The sequence below is a fragment of the Miscanthus floridulus genome, chromosome 17 (genome assembly GCF_019320115.1).
Source record: "Miscanthus floridulus cultivar M001 chromosome 17, ASM1932011v1, whole genome shotgun sequence".
NCBI classification, from domain to species: domain Eukaryota; kingdom Viridiplantae; phylum Streptophyta; class Magnoliopsida; order Poales; family Poaceae; genus Miscanthus; species Miscanthus floridulus.
In genome coordinates, this window is record NC_089596.1 from 100,387,794 (window position 1) to 100,407,564 (window position 19,771).

A 19,771-nucleotide genomic window follows, 5' to 3' on the forward strand; every position below is an offset into this window, starting at 1 on the left:
ACACATAAGCACAGCATGTCATATGTTGATTATGATTATTTAATTTCTAACAAATAGATGTTCATACATGTTAACTTAAATTGTGATTTGGATTCTCATTGCTTTATGTTATGCTTAACAATTCCATAAAGTTATTATTAAACAAAATTCCCTAAACTCCAATGAACAAGTTACCTCAGTTTTAAATTCGAATTCTAAACCAAATTTGAATTTAAGACAATGGAGATGAAATGAAAAATAGAAAAGAAAAGAGAAGAGGAGAAGGCCTCGAAAGCCCAGGCAGCTCGGCCCAGCCAGCCCCAGCGCGCGTGCGGCCCAGCAACGCCCACGCGCTCCCCGCCTTCGCTCGCTGCCGCTGCCGCTGGACCCCGCATGTCAGCCGCATGACGCCCATGCCCGCGAGTCTCCCTGCCTCCGCTTGCAGCCGCTGCCGCTGGACCCCGCAAGCCAGACCTACTATTCTTCTTCTCCACGTCGTGCACGACCACCGCGCGACAGAGCCCCGACAGCAATGGCAGGGTGGGCCAGGGGGTCACGCCCGGGGCATGGCCTTGCCCCCCCCCCCCTTGCGCCGCGCCCACGCAACCACGCACGGCCGTCGGATGGGATGCACGCCTCCGATCCCCCTCAATCTCCCACCACCGAACACCGGGCTCCATGGCTGAGCTCTGCTATAAAAGCCCCAGCCCCGAAGCCCTAGCGCTCGATCCGTCGCCCTGCCGCCACCTCGGTGGCCGTCCACAACCCACCCGAGCCAAGAGAGAAGAGGGAGAGGAGGAAGAAGGGGGGGGGGGGAAGACGCCGGAGCTCGGAGCGCCGCCGCGGATCAAGCCGGAGCGGACGACACGGCACTGCCTCCGGAGCTACACGGCCACAACCCTTCCCTACACCACTATCCTCTCGCCCTCAACACCGACGGTGAGCCGTACGCCACTGAGACCCTCTCCTAAGCCCCATGGACACGAGCACGCACGGGCGCACGCCGAGAACACGCGCACGGCCGTGGCAGAGCCACCGCGGCCGCATCACCGCAGTAGATGTCACGCCACCGCTTTGGCTGGTTTCTTCCCACCACGGAAGACGCCACGATCGCGATCACGGGTAGGCGTAGGCCACCGGAGGACCTCGGAGGCCACACCGCGCCACGGCCGGAGCACCGCCGCCACCGCGACAACTCCACCGGGGACAGGTTCGCTGGGAGCGCCTGGCATTCCCTCATCTCGCCCGTCTTGATCGCTGGAACCACACGCACGCCATGACCGCCCCATTGGAGCCACGTAGAGACCCGCGCGCCTCACCGCCGTTGTGCTCGGAAGGCCGCCGCCGTGGCCAAAGTCACCGGAGCCCTTGGAAGACCTCTCGACCTGCCCAACATGCTCGCTGGAGCACCGTGTCGCCCACGCACACCACAGAAATGGCCTATGCCACAGCACCCGCGCCTTCTCACACGCCGGCGGAGCTTGAGCCGCTGATCACCATGGCCAGCGCCGCGGGAAGCCATGGCCGCCACCTTGACCCCACAGACGCAGTCGCCGTGACCTGGGGAAGCTTTTCCCCTCTCTAATCGGACATCAGCACTGCCACGGGGGCTCACCAGGCGCTCACCGCCGACGGGAGCACCGCCGCGGAAGAGAACAGGGGAACACCCCCTCTCGCTGACACCCCTGCGTGAACTCGGTGCATATGAGCCGAGCCGAGAGAAATAGACAATGGACTCGGTCCACCGTAGACCGGTCTGTGGTCCATGGACCAGCATCGATTGGTCCACCGTAGACCGCAGCCATGGACCACAGCCCAATAAGAGCCCACGGCCGTGACGTGGCAGCGTCACAGCGTGCCACGTGTTCGGCCCGGCCCGGCCCAGACCGGCCCAACCCGAAGACCAACCGGCCTAGTTCGGACCCAGCCCGTATTAACCGTTGACTGGTCAACACTGATCGTTGACCTGGCCCCACCTGTCAGTGACACGGACACCCTGGACCCACACGTCAGATACTGACGTCATGATGACATCACGTGGGACCCACATGTCAAAAGCCAGCACAGCCGAGGTGACGTCATGCTGACGTCACGCTGACATCAACTGCTGACGTCAGCAGACCAGGCCCACATGTCAGTGACCGTGACTGTTGACCGTTGACTGACGTTGACTTTGACCGGACCCACTTGTCAGTGACCCAATAGCCTTTGGCCCCACCTATCGGTGTGGACAACATTGATGACATCAGCTGGGCCCCACCTGTCAGCAAGCCACGTGGACCAACCACAGCATGACACGTGTCAGCCCAGGATTAATTCAGCCTTTTTGCATTTTCAGAAATAGATTTAAACTTTGAAAATTCATAACTAATTCATATGACCTCAGAAAAATACGAAACCAGGACCAAAATTCATCTAAAATCAAGGTCTACGCAATGAACCCATGTTTGAGTGCATTTGGCTCTTTTGAATTTTCATTGCTTCTTTGTGCTATTCTATAGACGTCGCTAACGCGACTATATTACGATCGTTTGCAGACTTGGAGGAGAAACAGACAGACGAGGATCGTGAGTACCGTGAGGAGTACGGAGACGACTACACTGAAGGTGCCACATCCCACCCAATCTCGTAGCACCTATTACGCATGGCTAATATAGAACTGCTATCGCTTTACTTTACTGCTACAATTATATTATGCTAGGACTTGCATGGTAGTATGCTTGCTTGAAAGCCTTTACCTTGACGCAACCTTACCCCTGCATACCCTGCTATTAGGCTAGACACACGCTTACTACTATATATTTCATTACTTATACTTCTACTATGCTTATACTACGTGCGTGGTGGAAACTGGTGTTACCTGGACTATGGGGAGAGTGCTGCGCGTGTGACTTGGGTGTGTGGAGGGTGAGGGTTGTGTCGACCAAGTTGGAGTATACGACGAGCCTGGGGCAAGTCTTGCTATGGGATGCTACATGGGCACCCCTGGAAATGGATACCTATGGTGGGTAAATGGTATATGAGGTGGACCTGGGTGTGAACCTATGACGGGTGGAGCCCGGGATGGAGGTGCTGTGGTGGCACGGTAAATGGAAACCCTGATGGAGACATTCTGGCTTGGTCATCCCTAAGGACTTACTAGTACTCAGATTCACCGGGAAGCCTTACGTACCACTCACCCTATATGGTGCGGGACGGCTGGACTACTTGGTAGGATATTGCCACTACTGCTAGGTTGATAGCGGACAGTGTAAGGAGGTACGGGGCGCGGAGGATTCCCCCCCCCCCACACCCTTCTGAGACTTCATGGAGACCTTGTGGACCCAGCTCATGACTCACAGTTTCAGCCACCCCAGACTTGACTTGGGGTGAACCAGGGCTGCATGGTAGAGTGGCATTATCCTAGGCTAGCAAGCGGCCGGAATCAGCCTAGTTGACGACGGTCAGCGAGGAAGGCGGATCTTGTGGTTATGTAAAACCTCTGCAGAGTGTATGGTTGATCGATCGATACATGTGCCGACTTGTCGGTTATGGACCTTTCCTGGGTTTCGCTTAAACTAGATAGTGAGATGAGTCCTTCTCTTCTTCCCCCGTGAGAGAGTGTCGGTCGTAGCCAGGGGCTACGGGCCTTGAGACAGTGCCGAGAGGGAGTTGGCCTGTCGACTGAGCGATGGTATGGTATGGTGATGGTATGGGGATGGTGGTATGTCGATCCCAGGATCGAAACCTGGCTCAGAAAAGGGAAAGGAGTGGAATGTGTGTGGGAATGGTGTTAAAACTTAACAAACTATTACTATTTACTTGATATGCTATTGCATAGGAAACCCCAGCTTTATAGGTTCCTTTGACCATGTCCCACTTGCATCCAACTTCCACAAAGCAATGCTCATAGGGATGGGAGTGGCCAGTACAAATCGTACTGATAAATTTTGGCACATAGGTTCTACTGAGGAGTATAGCTCTGAGGAGTTTGACGGATGAGGGGTTCGTGCCTACGCTCGAGTTTGGCGATCTTATCTTCAAGCTGTTCTGAATGAATGCTACTTTTGATTCTGCCAATGCGGCGATGTAATAAATTATGTAATTCCGCACTATTTGTACTCTGATATTATCGTTGTATGGATGTGATATTCGACTGGGATTTGGGTAATATGATCTACAACGATCTTATTACACTTCGACGCTGTGGATTTCCCTTCGCGGAAATTGGGGTCGTTTCAGTTGGTATCAGAGACATACTTGACCTTAGGACGAAACCCTTAGAAATGGATGATAGAATAGGACGTGAACAGCCCTTCTTTCGGTTATATACCGACCCTGCATTTACTTTTATGCAAGGCTTATCTATTATTGACCTGCTAACACCTGTCCCCTTGAAACATGCAGATGGCAACGAACGTCGACTGGCCACCACTAGGACCGCTACCTTTGGACCACGCTAAGCTTACCTTTGACCTAAGTGAGCTCGGGGGTTTTGCACAGACCCTCTACCGAGTTCTCGTCATGTTAGGTGTCCCCGACGAGCTTGTCAAGGTCACCTACACCGGAAAGCCAGCTAAGGAAGGAGGAATTGAAGGACCAGTCGTCACCTCAGCCGAGTTCCTAGCTAGCACTACCTTACCTTCTGTCCCAGCTTCCACCGAGTTAACTATAGAGGACACAGTCGAGGAGGGACTGCGAGCTATCTCGCACAAGGCACTTCACAGAGTGATGAGGGACCATTATGAGCACCTGAAGACGACAGAGTTCTGTCTACTTCCTCAGGCCCTCGACCTTAGCCTTACCCCCAGTGAGCAGAGCTTCGCAGCAGGCAGAGTTATCCTTGCCGAGGAGGATAGATGCCTTCGTGTCTCAGCTATTCACCTACTGGAGCAGGATAGGTATGTGACCCAGTTGGAGCAGAGGAGATGTCAGGACCAGGCCCTTCGGTGGGAGTACTAGGAGCGAGACTCGCAGGGAGCACAGGAGCGAGCTAGCCTACTGGAGACAGTTGCCAAGCTACAGGATGAGCTCAACCGTCGTGAGGAGGACCACAGAGCCAAGGTCGCTGACTTATAGGACAAAGCAGCCGACCTAGGCAACAGGAACTGCTACCTCGACAGCAAGGTCTTGGAGTTATAGAGTGAGTTGGATGACAAGAAGGCTGAGTTCAACCGCAGAGGAGACAGAGAGAGATCTAAGGGGATTGATATACTGAAGATCCAATCTCGGAACAAGACCCTAACTCAGGAGCTAGAGGAGTTTAGGAAGAAGGCCGTTCGCAACCAGGGTCACCTGATCGAGGCACTCAGGCAGACCGAGTACCTACAGGACAAGTGTGAGAGGACATGGCAGGCTTGGCAGAAGTCTGACAGGAAGTGCCTCAGGGAGATGAAGGGTATGTGGGATCAGCTACCCAAGGAGGTTCGTAGTAAGACGAAGCCTAGGATAGAGGAGTTTGAGTTAGCCCCGACTCGCCTCAACCTAGATGCTTGCCCTACCCTACCTGGAGCCAAGCCTACTGAGGAGCTCGCCGAGGCCTTGAAGTACGTGTCCTGACTTCACAAGTCTGACGAGGAGATCGAGATCGAGAACAGTCGTTCCCAGCTATGGTGTATGAGTTAGAGTAGATGACCCTGCGTGGTCATGAGTCATGTCAGTAGCTTCCGTAAGTTGTACCCCTTATGAGATGTATTATGAGACACTATGAGTAGAACGATTCTCGCACGTCTTCAAGTGTAGCTACTGGAGATGATGCTATGTAATAAAAACCATGTAATGAATGTTTCGGATCTTATTGCATCTTTATGAATCTTATTGCTTCTTTTGTAATGAGTGTTGGATAGCATAAATGTTTTTATTTAAATCATCAAAATCATGTAATCATATTGAATTATAAGCACTTATGGCACAAGCACTAAACTCTCTATGATCCGTGTTGCAGATGCCGAACCGTCGTTCTAATCGCCTAATGAATCGAGGACGTGCGCCCACCCCTGAACCAGTTGAACCCAATGGGGGACGTGGTGGCAACAACCGTGGTCGTGGCCGTGGCCATGGACGTGGAGGGATACCTTTCCACCTAGAGAATACTCCACCGCTTGAGGAGAACATTCCTCCACCACCACCACCGAACCTGGCAGAAGTGATGGCAAAATAGACCCAGCTTCTTGCAGCTCTTGTTGAAGGAGCAAACCATCGCCAGGGAGGTCAGCAGAACGACTTCCAAAGGAAGCTAGAGGGATTTCTGAAGCTAAGGCCACCTACCTATGATGGCACCGACCCTGACCCGCTTGTAGCCGATGACTGGCTCAAGGAAATGGAGAAGAAGCTTGACCTCACTACTTTCACTGATGATGAGTGTGTTGGAGCTGCCACACACCAGCTCACGGGTGCAGCACGCTCCTGGTGGGACAGTTTTAGTGACTCCCATGAGGACCCTGCCCACATCTCGTGGGATGAGTTCGCTGAAGCATTCACTGAGTATCACATTCCCAAGGGTATCATGGAGGCCAAAGCCGAGGAGTTCCGCAACATCAAGATGGGAAAGGACAGGGTGACTGAGTACACTACTCGTTTCACCAACCTTCTGCGCTATGCACCTTCTTATGTTGTGAACTCTGAGAAGGAGAAGCTGTACTATTGCCGCAAGGGACTTAACCCGCACATCAAGCTAAAGTTTGGCGGTATTGAGAGCAACACATTGCGTGCTCTGGTGGATCGCTACATCCAGATTGAGAAGGACCGTGCTGAAGCTGGAGAAGAGTACAGGGATAGGAAACGTAAGCCTGAGGAGTCTCTCCGTGGTTGTGATCGCAAGAGGTTCCGCAGAGATGCACCATCCAGGGAACGCTCTCGCCATAACAGGGATGACAACCCCGGATCGAGTAGGGGAAGTGGAGGCTACACCGCCAAATACTCCTGCCCTGCTCAGGATCGTTACACCCGGGACCGTTATGCTCAGGACCGCAACAGTCAGGACCGTTTCAACCGTCCCCGCACAGTGAATGAACGCCCAGCACAGAACCGCTCCGCACCAAGCATTGGAAACTGGAAGGCACCCGTGTCAACCCCTACAGGCGGTACGCCTTTCACCTGCTTTGCTTGTGGCCAACCAGGTCACAAAGCCGCTGAGTGCCCTCAGAACTTAGCTGCACAGAAGTCTCAGTTCAAGGGATTAGCTACTCGTGGACGTCTCAACCATCTAGACATCGAGGAAGCACAAGCTGCCCCTGACGTTGTGTACAGTATGTTTTTAGTTAATGGCAATACTGCATCAGTTCTATTTGACTCTAGAGCAACTTGTTCTTACATATCATCCAAGTTTGCACGAGAACATGACCTATCTGTAACCCCACATGAAGAGCCTATCATCACCAGTTCACCGTTAGGAGACCTAAAATGCACCCACATCTGTAAGGGAGTGAGTCTTACCATTGAGGGTCTTATCTTTAGAGCCGACCTAACCCTGCTACCTTCCACTAACCTAGATGTCATCTTAGGCATGGATTGGTTAACCATTCACCGAGGTATCATATCATGTTCACCTAGATATGTCCAAGTGACCCACCCATCAGGCCAAGTCATTAGATGTGAACCCCAGTCTGGAAAGTCCACCTCTATCCTATGTGCCCTTAAAGCAAGTTCAGAATCGCAAAAAGAGGAGAAGACAGTTCATGATGTGCCAGTAGTCAGAGACTATCTCGATGTATTCCCTGAAGAATTACCGAGTATGCCACCAGACCGTGATGTTGAGTTCATCATTGATTTGTTACCGGGAATGGGACCCATTGCCAAGAGACCCTATCGCATGTTAGTTGATGAACTAACTGAGCTCAAGAAATAGCTTGATGAGCTCATCTCGAAGGGATATATCAGGCCCAGTGCTTCACCCTGGGGATCCCCTGTTCTGTTTGTCAAGAAGAAGGATGGCTCAATGAGAATGTGCATTGATTACCGGAACTTGAACGCAGTCACCATCAAGAACAAGTACCCCCTGCCAAGAATTGATGATCTGCTTGATCAGCTTCGAGGTGCAAAGTATTTCTCTAAGATTGATCTTAGATCAGGCTATCATCAGATGAAGATTCGAGAAAGTGATATCCCGAAGACAGCTTTTGTGACTAGGTATGGGCAGTTTGAGTTCACTGTGGTGTCCTTTGGACTCACGAATGCTCTCACATATTTCATGAACATGATGAATAAAGTTTTCATGGATGAACTGGATAAGTTCGTGGTGGTATTCATTGATGACATCCTTGTCTATTCAACCACCGCTGAAGAACATGAACATCATCTGAGAACCTTGCTTGAGAAACTAGCCCAACATAAGCTATATGCAAAGTTCAGTAAATGTGAGTTTTGGCTACAGGAAGTTGCCTTCTTAGGCCACGTACTATCAGCTGAGGGTGTCGCAGTTGATCCAGCCAAGATTGAAGCTGTGAAAGAATGGGATCAGCCCCGCAATGTGACAGAAGTCAGAAGTTTCTTGGGATTGGCTGGATATTATCGCCGATTCATTGAGAACTTCTCCAAGATAGCCCGTCCAATGACCAACCTTCTGAAGAAGACTAAGGAGTTTGAATGGACGCCCGCGTGCGAGCAAAGCTTCCAGGAACTGAAACTGAAGCTTACCACAACTCCTGTGCTATCATTGCCTGATATCAGCAAAGATTTCATGGTCTATTGTGATGCATCTCGTCAAGGACTCAGTTGTGTGCTGATGCAAGATGGAAGAGTGATAGCTTATGCTTCTCGACAGTTGAAAGAACACGAGAACCGTTACCCAACCCATGATCTAGAGTTAGCAGCAGTTGTGCATGCCTTGAAGATCTGGAGACACTACTTGATAGGCAACAAGTGTGACATCTACACTGATCACAAGAGCTTGAAGTACTTTTTCACTCAAGAAGATTTGAATATGAGGCAACGCCGATGGCTTGAGTTGATCAAGGACTATGACCTGGAAATTCACTATCATCCGGGAAAAGCTAATGTAGTCGTAGATGCTCTTAGTCGCAAGAGTTACTGTCACACCTTGATCACTGAATCAGTACCACCTGAGCTCAAGGGAGAGATTGATGATTTCCAACTAGAGATACTACCGCATGGCTTGCTGAATGAGCTCCGCATATAGTATGATCTCACATATCGCATCCATCAAGCTCAGAAAAGTTGTGAAGAGATTGAGTATCTCCGTGGTCTGATGAAACTAGGCTACAATACCAACCACCAAGAAGATGAACAAGGAACCATCTGGTTTAAGAACAGAATCTGCGTTCCATCTGACCCAGTACTACGAGGGGAAATTCTGTCAGAAGCTCATGATTCCAAATACTGTATTCACCCTGGAGGGTCAAAGATGTACCAAGACCTGAAGAAACACTTCTGGTGGAAAGGCATGAAGACAGACATTGCAGGACATGTGGCATGTTGTGACACCTGCAATAGAGTCAAGGCTGAACATCAAAGGCCTGCAGGATTGCTAAAGCCTCTTGACGTACCCGAGTGGAAATGGGAGAACATATCCATGGATTTCATAGTTGGATTGCCTCGTTCACAGAAAGGCAATGATTCCATCTGGGTGATTATTGATTGCTTGACCAAGATTGCTCACTTTGTACCAGTAAAGACCAAGACCAACGCCGAGAAATTAGCGGATCTATATGTTGAGCATATTCTTAGACTGCATAGAGCTCCCTCTAGTATTGTATCTGATCATGGTCCTCAATTTGTGTCCCGATTCTGGGAAGCTCTGCACAAGTCTATTGGAACCAAACTTGATTTCAGTACCGCTTACCACCCACAGATAGATGGACAGATAGAACGAGTAAATCAGATCTTAGAAGACATGCTTCGTGCTAGTGTACTGAATTACGGCTCTGATTGGGAGAAATGCCTACCCTATGCAGAGTTCTCTTACAACAATAGCTACCAAGCCAGTATCAAGATGTCGCCATTTGAAGCTCTGTATGGCAGACCTTGTAAGACACCTTTGATGTGGTCCCAACCGAGAGAAAGATCGTTCTTTGACTCCGCCAAGATTCAAGATGCCAAAGAAGGAGTTGCTCAGGTAAGAGAGAATTTGAGAATTGCTCAAAGTCGATACAAGAGCTATGCTGACAAAAGAAGAAGAGAACTAGAGTTCAATGTGGGGGACTTCGTCTATCTCAAGGTATCCCCGCTACGTGGAACGGTCAGATTCCATGTGAAAGGCAAGCTTGCCCCTAGATTTGTTGGCCCATACAAGATTTGCAAGAGAATTGGAAAGCTCGCCTACAAACTTGAGTTACCTGAGGAATTGACGGGTGTACATCCCGTATTTCATGTATCCTAGCTACGCAAATGTTTAAGAGTACCCGATGAAGTAGTCCCAACTGGTACACTTGACATTCAAGATACACTTGAGTATAAAGAACATCCTATCAGAATTCTGGGCAGAGATACTAAAGAGACCCGTAGCAAGACTATTCCTATGTGCAAGGTTCAATGGAGTAATCATACTGAGAGAGAAGCAACATGGGAAAAAGAGTCTGACCTCCGGCTACGATATCCCTACCTCTTCGAAGAGTACGTTACGCTTTAATCTCGGGGACAAGATTCTGTTAAGGGGGTAGGACTGTAACAACCCAAAAATCCACACACCAAAAATACTAACTACAAAATTTTTCTCAAAACTTCCATGTGATGATGAGTGTCATGTAAAGAAACCCAACCCAGGAGTTGCATTAGAAGTAACCCAACCTAAGCCAACACATAAGCATAGCATGTCATATGTTGATTATGATTATTTAATTTCTAACAAATAGATGTTGCATACATGTTAACTTAAATTGTGATTTGGATTCTCATTGCTTTATGTTATGCTTAACAATTCCATAAAGTTATTATTAAACAAAATTCCCTAAACTCCAATGAACAAGTTACCTCAGTTTTAAATTCGAATTCTAAACCAAATTTGAATTTAAGACAATGGAGATGAAATGAAAAATAGAAAAGAAAAGAGAAGAGGAGAAGGCCTCGAAAGCCTAGGCAGCTCGGCCTAGCCAGCCCCAGCGCGCGCACGGCCCAGCTTGCGGCCCAGCAACGCCCGCGCGCTCCTCGCCTTCGCTCGCTGCCGCTGCCACTGGACCCCGTGTGTCAGCTGCACGACGCCCATGCCCACGCGTCTCCCTGCCTCCGCTTGCAGCCACTGCCGCTAGACCCCGCAAGCCAGCCCTACTATTCTTCTTCTCCATGCCGTGCACGACCACCGCGCAACAGAGCCCCAACAGCAATGGTAGGGCGGGCCAGGGGGTCACGCCCGGGGCATGGCCTTGCCCCCCCCTTGCGCCACGCCCATGCAACCACGCACGGCCGTCGGATGGGATGCACGCCTCCGATCCCCCTCAATCTCCTACCACCGAACGCCAGGCTCCATGGCCGAGCTCTGCTATAAAAGCCCCAGCCCCAGAGCCCTAGCGCTCGATCCGTCGCCCCGCCGCCACCTCGGTGGCCATCCACAACCCACCCGAGCCAAGAGAGAAGAGGGAGAGGAGGAAGAAAGGGGGGGGAAAGACGCCGGAGCTCAGAGCGCCGCCGCGGATCAAGCCGGAGCGGACGACACGGCACTGCCTCTGGAGCTACACGGCCACAACCCTTCCCTGCGCCGCTATCCTCTCACCCTCAACACCGACGGTGAGCCGTACGCCACTGAGACCCTCTCCTAAGCCCCATGGACACGAGCACGCACGGGCGCATGCCGGGAACATGCGCACGGCCGTGGCGGAGCCACCGCGGCTACATCACCGTAGTAGATGTCACGCCACCGCTTTGGCTAGTTTCTTCCTGCCATGGAAGACGCCACGATCGCGATCACGGGTAGGCATAGGCCACCGGAGGACCCCGGAGGCCACACCGTGCCACGGCCGGAGCACCGCCGCCGCCGCGACAACTCCACCGGGACAGGTTCGCTGGGAGCGCCTGGCGTTCCCTCATCTCGCCCGTCTTGATCGCTGGAACCACACGCACGCCGTGACCACCCCACTGGAGCCATGTAGAGACCCGCGCGCCTCACCGCCGTTGTGCTCGGAAGGTCGTCGCCGTGGCCAAAGTCACCGGAGCCCCTGGAAGACCTCTCGACCTGCCCAACATGCTCGCTGGAGCACCGTGTCGCCCACGCGCACCACAGAAATGGCCTATGCCGCAGCACCCGTGCCTTCCCGCACGCCGGTGGAGCTTGAGCCGCTGATCACCATGGCCAGCGCCGTGGAAAGCCATGTCCGCCACCTTGACCCCACAGACGCAGTCGCCGTGACCCGGGGAAGCTTTTCCCCTCTCCAATCGGACATCAGCACTGCCACGGGGGCTCACCGAGCGCTTGCCACCGACGGGAGCACCGCCGCGGAAGAGAACAGGGGAACACCCCCTCTCGCTGACACCCCTGCGTGAACTCGGTGCATACGAGCCGAGCCGAGAGAAACATACAATGGACTCGGTCCACCGTAGACCGGTCTGTGGTCCATGGACCAGCATCAATTGGTCCACCGTAGACCGCAGCCATGGACCACAGCCCAATAAGAGCCCACGGCCGTGACGTGGCAGCGTCACAGCGTGCCATGTGTTCGGCCCGGCCCGGCCCAGACCGGCCCAACCCGAAGACCAACCGGCCTAGTTCGGACCTAGCCCGTATTGACCGTTGACTGGTCAACGCTGACCGTTGACCTGGCCCCACCTGTCAGTGACACGGACACCCTGGACCCACACGTCAGATGCTGACGTCATGATGACGTCATGTGGGACCCACATGTCAGAAGCCAGCACAGCCGAGGTGATGTCATGCTGACGTCACGCTGACATCAGCTGCTGACGTCAGCAGACCAGGCCCACATGTCAGTGACAGTGACTGTTGACCGTTGACCGCTGACTCGTCGTTGACTGACGTTGACTTTGACCGGACCCACCTGTCAGTGACCTAATAGCCTTTGGCCCCACCTGTCGGTGTGGACGACGTTGATGACGTCATGCTGACGTCAGCTGGGCCCCACCTGTCAGCTCGGAACCATGATGACACGTGTCAGCCCAGGATTAATTCAGCCTTTTTGCATTTTCAGAAATAGATTTAAACTTCGAAAATTCATAACTAATTCATATGACCTCAGAAAAATACGAAATCAGGACCAAAATTCATCTAAAATCAAGCTCTACGCAATGAACCCATGTTTGAGTGCATTTGGCTCTTTTGAATTTTCATTGCTTCTTTGTGCTATTCTATAGATGTCGCTAACGCGACTATATTATGATCGTTTGCAGACTCGGAGGAGAAACAGACAGACGAGGATCGTGAGTACCGTGAGGAGTACGGAGACGACTACACTGAAGGTGCCACATCCCACCCAATCTCGTAGCACCTATTACGCATGGCTAATATAGAACTGCTATCGCTTTACTTTACTGCTACAATTATATTATGCTAGGACTTGCATGGTTGTATGCTTGCTTGAAAGCCTTTATCTTGACGCAACTTTACCTCTGCATACCCTGCTATTAGGCTAGACACACGCTTACTGCTATATATTTCATTACTTATACTTCTACTATGCTTATACTACGTGCGTGGTGGAAAACTGGTGTTACCTGGACTATGGGGAGAGTGCTGCGTGTGTGACTTGGGTGTGTGGAGGGTGAGGGTTGTGTCGACCAAGTTGGAGTATACGACGAGCCTGGGGCAAGTCTTGCTATGGGATGCTACCTGGGCACCCCTGAAAATGGATACCTGTGGTGGGTAAATGGTATATGAGGTGGACCTAGATGTGAACCTGTGACGGGTGGAGCCCGGGATGGAGGTGCTGTGGTGGCACGGTAAATGGAAACCCTGATGGAGACATTCTGGCTTGGTCATCCCTAAGGACTTACTAGTACTCAGATTCACCGGGAAGCCTTACGTACCACTCGCCCTATATGGTGCGGGACGGCTGGACTACTTGGTAGGATATTGCCACTACTGCTAGGTTGATAGCGGACAGTGTAAGGAGGTACGGGGCGCGGAGGATTCCCCCCCCCCACCCTTCCGAGACTTCATGGAGACCTTGTGGACCCGGCTCATGACTCACAGTTTCAGCCACCCCAGACTTGACTTGAGGTGAACCAGGGCTGAATGGTAGAGTGGCATTATTCTAGGCTAGCAAGCGGCCGGAATCAGCCTAGTTGACGACGGTCAGCGAGGAAGGCGGATCTTGTGGTTATGTAAAACCTCTGCAGAGTGTATGGTTGATCGATCGATACATGTGCCGACTTGTCGGTTATGGACCTTTCCTGGGTTTCGCTTAAACTAGATAATGAGATGAGTCATTCTCTTCTTCCCCCGTGAGAGAGTGTCGGTCGTAGCCAGGGGCTACGGGCCTTGAGACAGTGCCGAGAGGGAGTTGGCCTGTCGACTGAGCGATGGTATGGTATGGTGATGGTATGGAGATGGTGGTATGTCGATCCCAGGATCGAAACATGGCTCGGAAAAGGGAAAGGAGTGGAATGTGTGTGGGAATGGTGTTAAAACTTAACAAACTATTACTATTTACTTGATATGCTATTGCATAGAAAACCCCAGCTTTATAGGTTCCTTTGATCATGTCCCACTTGCATCCAACTTCCACAAAGCAATGCTCATAGGGATGGGAGTGGCCAGTACAAATCGTACTGATAAATTTTGGCACACAGGTTCTGCTGAGGAGTATAGCTCCGAGGAGTTTGACGGATGAGGGGTTCGTGCCTACGCTCGAGTTTGGCGATCTTATCTTCAAGCTGTTCTGAATGAATGCTACTTTTGATTCCGCCAATGCGGCGATGTAATAAATTATGTAATTCCGCACTATTTGTACTCTGATATTATCGTTGTATGGATGTGATATTCGACTGGAATTTGAATAATATGATCTACAACGATCTTATTATACTTCGACGCTGTGGATTTCCCTTCGCGGAAATTGGGGTCGTTTCACATTATGCATGAAACAAGGCGCTATTATCATTCATTGTTGAGATTCCAAAAAACAGGTCACAAAATTGTGCCGATTCCAGAATCAAGTCGAGCTGTAGGGGCCCATACTTCTCTTGTGAGGCAAATATATAGCACTAAAATGTGATTAAACGCTAGATGCTGACAGGGTGATCAAGATGATCGCTGCAGTTAGTGGATAAAACCGCAGAAAGCTCCAGCTTCCCAGTCCACTCCTCCCCTGGTCTCAGCGTGATTGCTCTCTCCACAGCGGCCGCATCAACGCAAAGCATCTGCTTGTACTCCTCATCACCGAAGTCTACCATGGTCTTCGATTTCTTTTCCCATGGATTCCACACAACTGACAGGGATGCAGTGGTTATAATGATAAATCAGTAGTTCTGTTAGCAGTTGATTTTCTGGTAGGTGACATTTTGGCAAATGGAAGCAGATCTTACCAACGTCAGGAAGTCCTTCCTTTCTTATGACAAATGAATGTTTCTTCTCATGGTCAAGAATCGCTACTACATTTGGGGAGCTAACGTAGACTCGGTCGACCTGTAAAGAGATTGGACAAAGAGAAGGGGTCACCAATGACCTTATAAATCTTGAGCATCTAAGACAGTATAATTACAGTAGAAACAACAACTAAAGCACAAAATCTTCTACAGTTATGTTTAACTATCCACAGAAGCAAGCATATAGTTATATGTATGTCGATACCAATAAAAATGAAGGACTTGCCAAGATGCAAGTCACTGGCTAGTTTGAGCATATTTAAATAATATATATGTACATTCAATTCATTAAGTACTGGGAAATTTTTTACCTCTGACTCAAATGTTATGGCATCTCCTTGTTCCGTAAACCGTTCTTTGTGGCTAAGGTTGTCAAGATAATCAAGTGTCTCCAGACCTTCAATCCTGACCTCACTGGAATTAAGAAGACGTAGCATGTCACTCATGAAAATTCCCTGAAGGGAGTAGTTAGATAGTGAGGTATACATAACGATGTGCTGGGCAAATAATGCCTGACCTGATGTCAGAAACAGAAAGATACGTGTGATAAGCAAACGAGAAACTGAATGGCTTGCCATTGACATTCCTAATGCGTGATATTAACGACAAGTCCCCATCCTTTGAAAGAGAGACCCTCAGACGGAACTCAAAACTGCAACCAAATTATAGTCATACTCATACATGAGGACATTCATATGAATAAACTTTACTGATTCTGCATTTTGTGACTTAAGCATGAGAAGGCATCTGGGTCCATAAAAAAATGTTAGGCATGTAAATACTGATCAACAGTAAAGAATCATCCAGCTAAGCAACGACAGCCTTGTTCAGATTTCCTTTTCTAGTAAAAAAACTGAAATGCTATAAGATGAAGTAGTAGTGATTACACATATCCAAATCCAAGACCCTCCTTACAAGCAATGCCATAAAAATGCATCCTTGTTAATTTCCCACATCTTTATTTTAAGAATTCAATTTCCACATGTAATCCTTTGAAAATATGTCAGGAAAATATTGTCAAGAAATACCCAACTTGAGTCATTGGACGACACACCTCAATGACACAATACTTAACAGAGATTTGACATCTAGCCCTCATTTAGTTGTAACATAAAGTAGGCATGGTCATAGGAATACAAACGCAGATAACTGCAGAAATGCATACCGATGTGGCCAGCACTTGAGGTCATCTTCAGATGGCTTTAGTATAAGGTCAACAGAAACTTTGCTGCCGTTATCATTATGATTCAGTGGTGGATGCTCATCATCCAGGGCCCATATCCTGTTTCTTGCAAATCCATGTCGCTCCAATGTCCCAGAGTATCCAAACTGCTTGGAATTTTACAGTTATCAGAAGCCCCACGGACATTTTACAGCACGACCCTCACAATCAGTCAGCTTATAGTACATTAAATTTGTACAATGCAGATAAAATCATAATTACACCAGAAAAGTACGATTCGATAGAAACAGTGACAAGAATGGGTCATGCTGCAGCACCTGTGGGAAACACATCTGAATTCCACCTCGCATCGCATTTGGCGGCTTGAAGATTGCCTGCACGTCAGAAACAACGGACATGAAAGTGCTTTAGACCATTGGAGCAGATAGAAGGCTACAGGCCCACTACTGTCTACTGGAAGACGAGAAAAAGGAGCTCAGCACAGGAAACCGAGGGAAACCATCATGCAACTTTAGGACCACAAACTAGTCCAAGCTCACAGGTAACATAGGCACATAACAAAGCTTAATTTGTCATTCGCTTCTCCAGCCACCAGGATGGACTAAAGAAACAATGGCAATTATACATGAATACAATTCAGTGTTCTTTGCAGCCCAGTTGAACACATGTCTTCTCACAGAAATGCTAGAAGAACACTCAGCCACAAGAAAGTCAAACGGCATGGCTGAACCTTTACATAATCTGAGAACCTGTAAGCATTACAGATTACTGGACGGTAAGAGTAAGTGTGGAAAATAAGACGAAGAAAATTCTACCTTGCTGCTGGTGAAGAGGAGCTCCTCGCCGCGGTCGTTCCTCCAGGAGACGACCTGGCCGCCGTGCAGGCTCACCTGCGAAGCAAATCAGGCAATCCAGCCAGCGACGGCAAAACCCCGTCAAAACCACGACCAACCAAGCAATGCCGGAGCCGATCGATCGCCCAACAAGAGAAAGTGGAGTCGCAGTCCGTAGTCCGTACCCGCGCGGAGGCACCCTTGGGCGAGCGGAGCACGACCTGGGCGACGCCGTTCCAGTCCCTGATCACCTCCAGCCCCGACCTCGGATCCATGGAGTTGACGAAGCGCCCCATGCTCATCGACGATCACCCAAGCAGCAAGCAGCAAGCAGCGCGCGCTCGGCCCGCGCAGCGCACGGTGGCAAGGGAAGCAGAGCGCGCACGCGCAGGGGAGCTGAGAGGAGAGGTCCACGAGCGGGGGTGTGCGGAGGAGCGCTGCGCTGCGGCCGCTGGCACGCTGCTACTAATGCGGAGGAGGGTGAGGAGCCCGTGGTGTCGCCATTGGGGGCGGTTCGGATGTTACGGCCAGGCCACGCGGGGCGGCGGGCAGGCGGCACAGGCACGGGCACTTTCCGTGTGAGCGAAAAAGGCGCGCGCCGCGCCGCGGGCGGCCTGGAACCCGTGAGCCAAAGCTACCTAGCGGCTAGCGCGCTCGCGCTACGGCGCTAGCGGCAGCCTTCTTCTTCCTCCTCTGCTTTTCCGACCACCCGCAAAGCCTGAGAAGGATCGGCAAGCCCGCACGGCACGGCACGGCGTGGCGCGGGGTGCTGACTGCTGCTGCTGCGTGCGGGCGCGGCGACAGGCTTACACGAGGCGTCAGGAGCGCAGCGGGGGACCTGGCGCGGTCACAATGCCACCACCATGGGAGGAGGAGGTGGGGGCAGAGGGCGGGGTGGGATGGATGGAAGTGGAACGGCTCGACTCGTGCGCAAGGATCCAAGGGAAATGGTGGCGGACTGGCGGTGCACTGGCGCGAGAGGGAGAGCTGCAGGAGCAGGCACCAGAGACCAGACAGCATGGGACCCGACCCGGTAGAATGCAGCCGTCCACCACGGACACGTGCCCGTCTGCTCGCCGCTTTACGGGAACACAAGGGATTTTGAGGCCTTTTGAGGTTTGCAGGGTGGAAAAAGTCAATGAAATCCTAGGCGTTCAGACTTTGTGTTTGTGAATCCCAAAAACGTTACTTTGCGCAACTTTGAGATATTTCTTTCACCTAAGCTATATTCAGGCCGAGTCGGTAAATTAGTTATTTATACTTAAACTCCTAGTTGTTGATTTATTTATTGCTTGCTACTCTCCGTTTCGTATAGCTCTTCTTCATTGGTAAAATAGTGTTGGTTAGGCTTCGGCTATATGAACAACTTTACTGATGAAACTGAACGTTGTATGAAATATTTGGTAAAAAGGCTTCTTTAGTAGAAATGAGAGGGAGCTAAAAAAATAGTATTTTCAGCTCTATTCACCGTATAAGAATGGATTTTAAGGAACTTATGTATTGAGAGCATTTTGGTCTAGTTTTGCTTACGTCTTGCCCTTCTTGATTAATTTGCTGACATCGAAGCGTCAGCACAAGCGTTCGGTGTGTGCATGTTTGTTTTTCCCTTTCGTAATGCTGATTACGCTTGGTCGATTCCGAGAATCCCTCACAGTACACGGCCCCTCATGACAAACGGTCGAGTTTTCAAGGATTTTGGTATTTCTTGAAGCTTCTAATTCTTCTCCCAGCTCAACTTGTTATGATATGTACTGTATATATACGCCTGCTTTTGGCTTGGTGGTGATAAGGTTATTTTGTTGGGACGCGCACACATCAAAGGTATGGTCACGACACAAGCATGATTACAAATCAGTATAGCAAAATAGAATATCATGTTACTATTTTTTTCAGCGTACACCCAACTTAAAATAAATGACCTCTGTATATTATATATGTAAGTGGGTTCACAGACTGATCCCTTTGTTTGCACAGCATAGTGCACACACAAGACCGACAGCACAGAAGGGGTTTTGAGAGTGCAAAGCTTGACCAAGTGTTAAATGTGCATGTTGGTCCAATCTTGGTAAATAAATCGATTCCACCTTTGCCACTACCTTAGCTCGACGTACTCACCGTCAACCTTTAGCCCCATCGCTGACTTCTCATTGCTACTTTTGCCTTGAGGTGCTTGCCATCATCGACCCTACTCCTATAACCAATTCAGCCTGAGGGGCACATCATCAACCTTCAACATCGTTATTGATCATGCCTCAGCTAACATCTTCGATTCTGGGGCCCTCCATCAATTTCTATGACTTCAACATCCTCA

General features: G+C 50.3%; 1 protein-coding gene across 2 annotated transcripts; it reads right to left on the bottom strand.

Annotated features, from left to right (window-relative positions):
• Window positions 1-14,938: 14,938 nt before the first annotated feature.
• Window positions 14,939-18,364, bottom strand: LOC136517156 (putative glucose-6-phosphate 1-epimerase). 2 transcript variants are annotated; one of them, XM_066510675.1, is made up of 8 exons: window positions 17,646-18,364; window positions 17,443-17,517; window positions 16,945-17,001; window positions 16,610-16,773; window positions 15,962-16,096; window positions 15,756-15,858; window positions 15,385-15,484; window positions 14,939-15,287 (listed from the first exon to the last, which is right to left on the bottom strand). In XM_066510675.1, the coding sequence occupies exons 1-8, from the start codon at window positions 17,760-17,762 to the stop codon at window positions 15,082-15,084; spliced, it is 957 nt and encodes a 318-aa protein (XP_066366772.1). In that variant the 5' UTR covers window positions 17,763-18,364; the 3' UTR covers window positions 14,939-15,081. The 2 variants fall into 2 exon arrangements, with proteins under 2 accessions (XP_066366772.1, XP_066366773.1); XM_066510676.1 differs by lacking the exon at window positions 15,962-16,096.
• Between the last annotated feature and the right edge of the window lie 1,407 nt (window positions 18,365-19,771).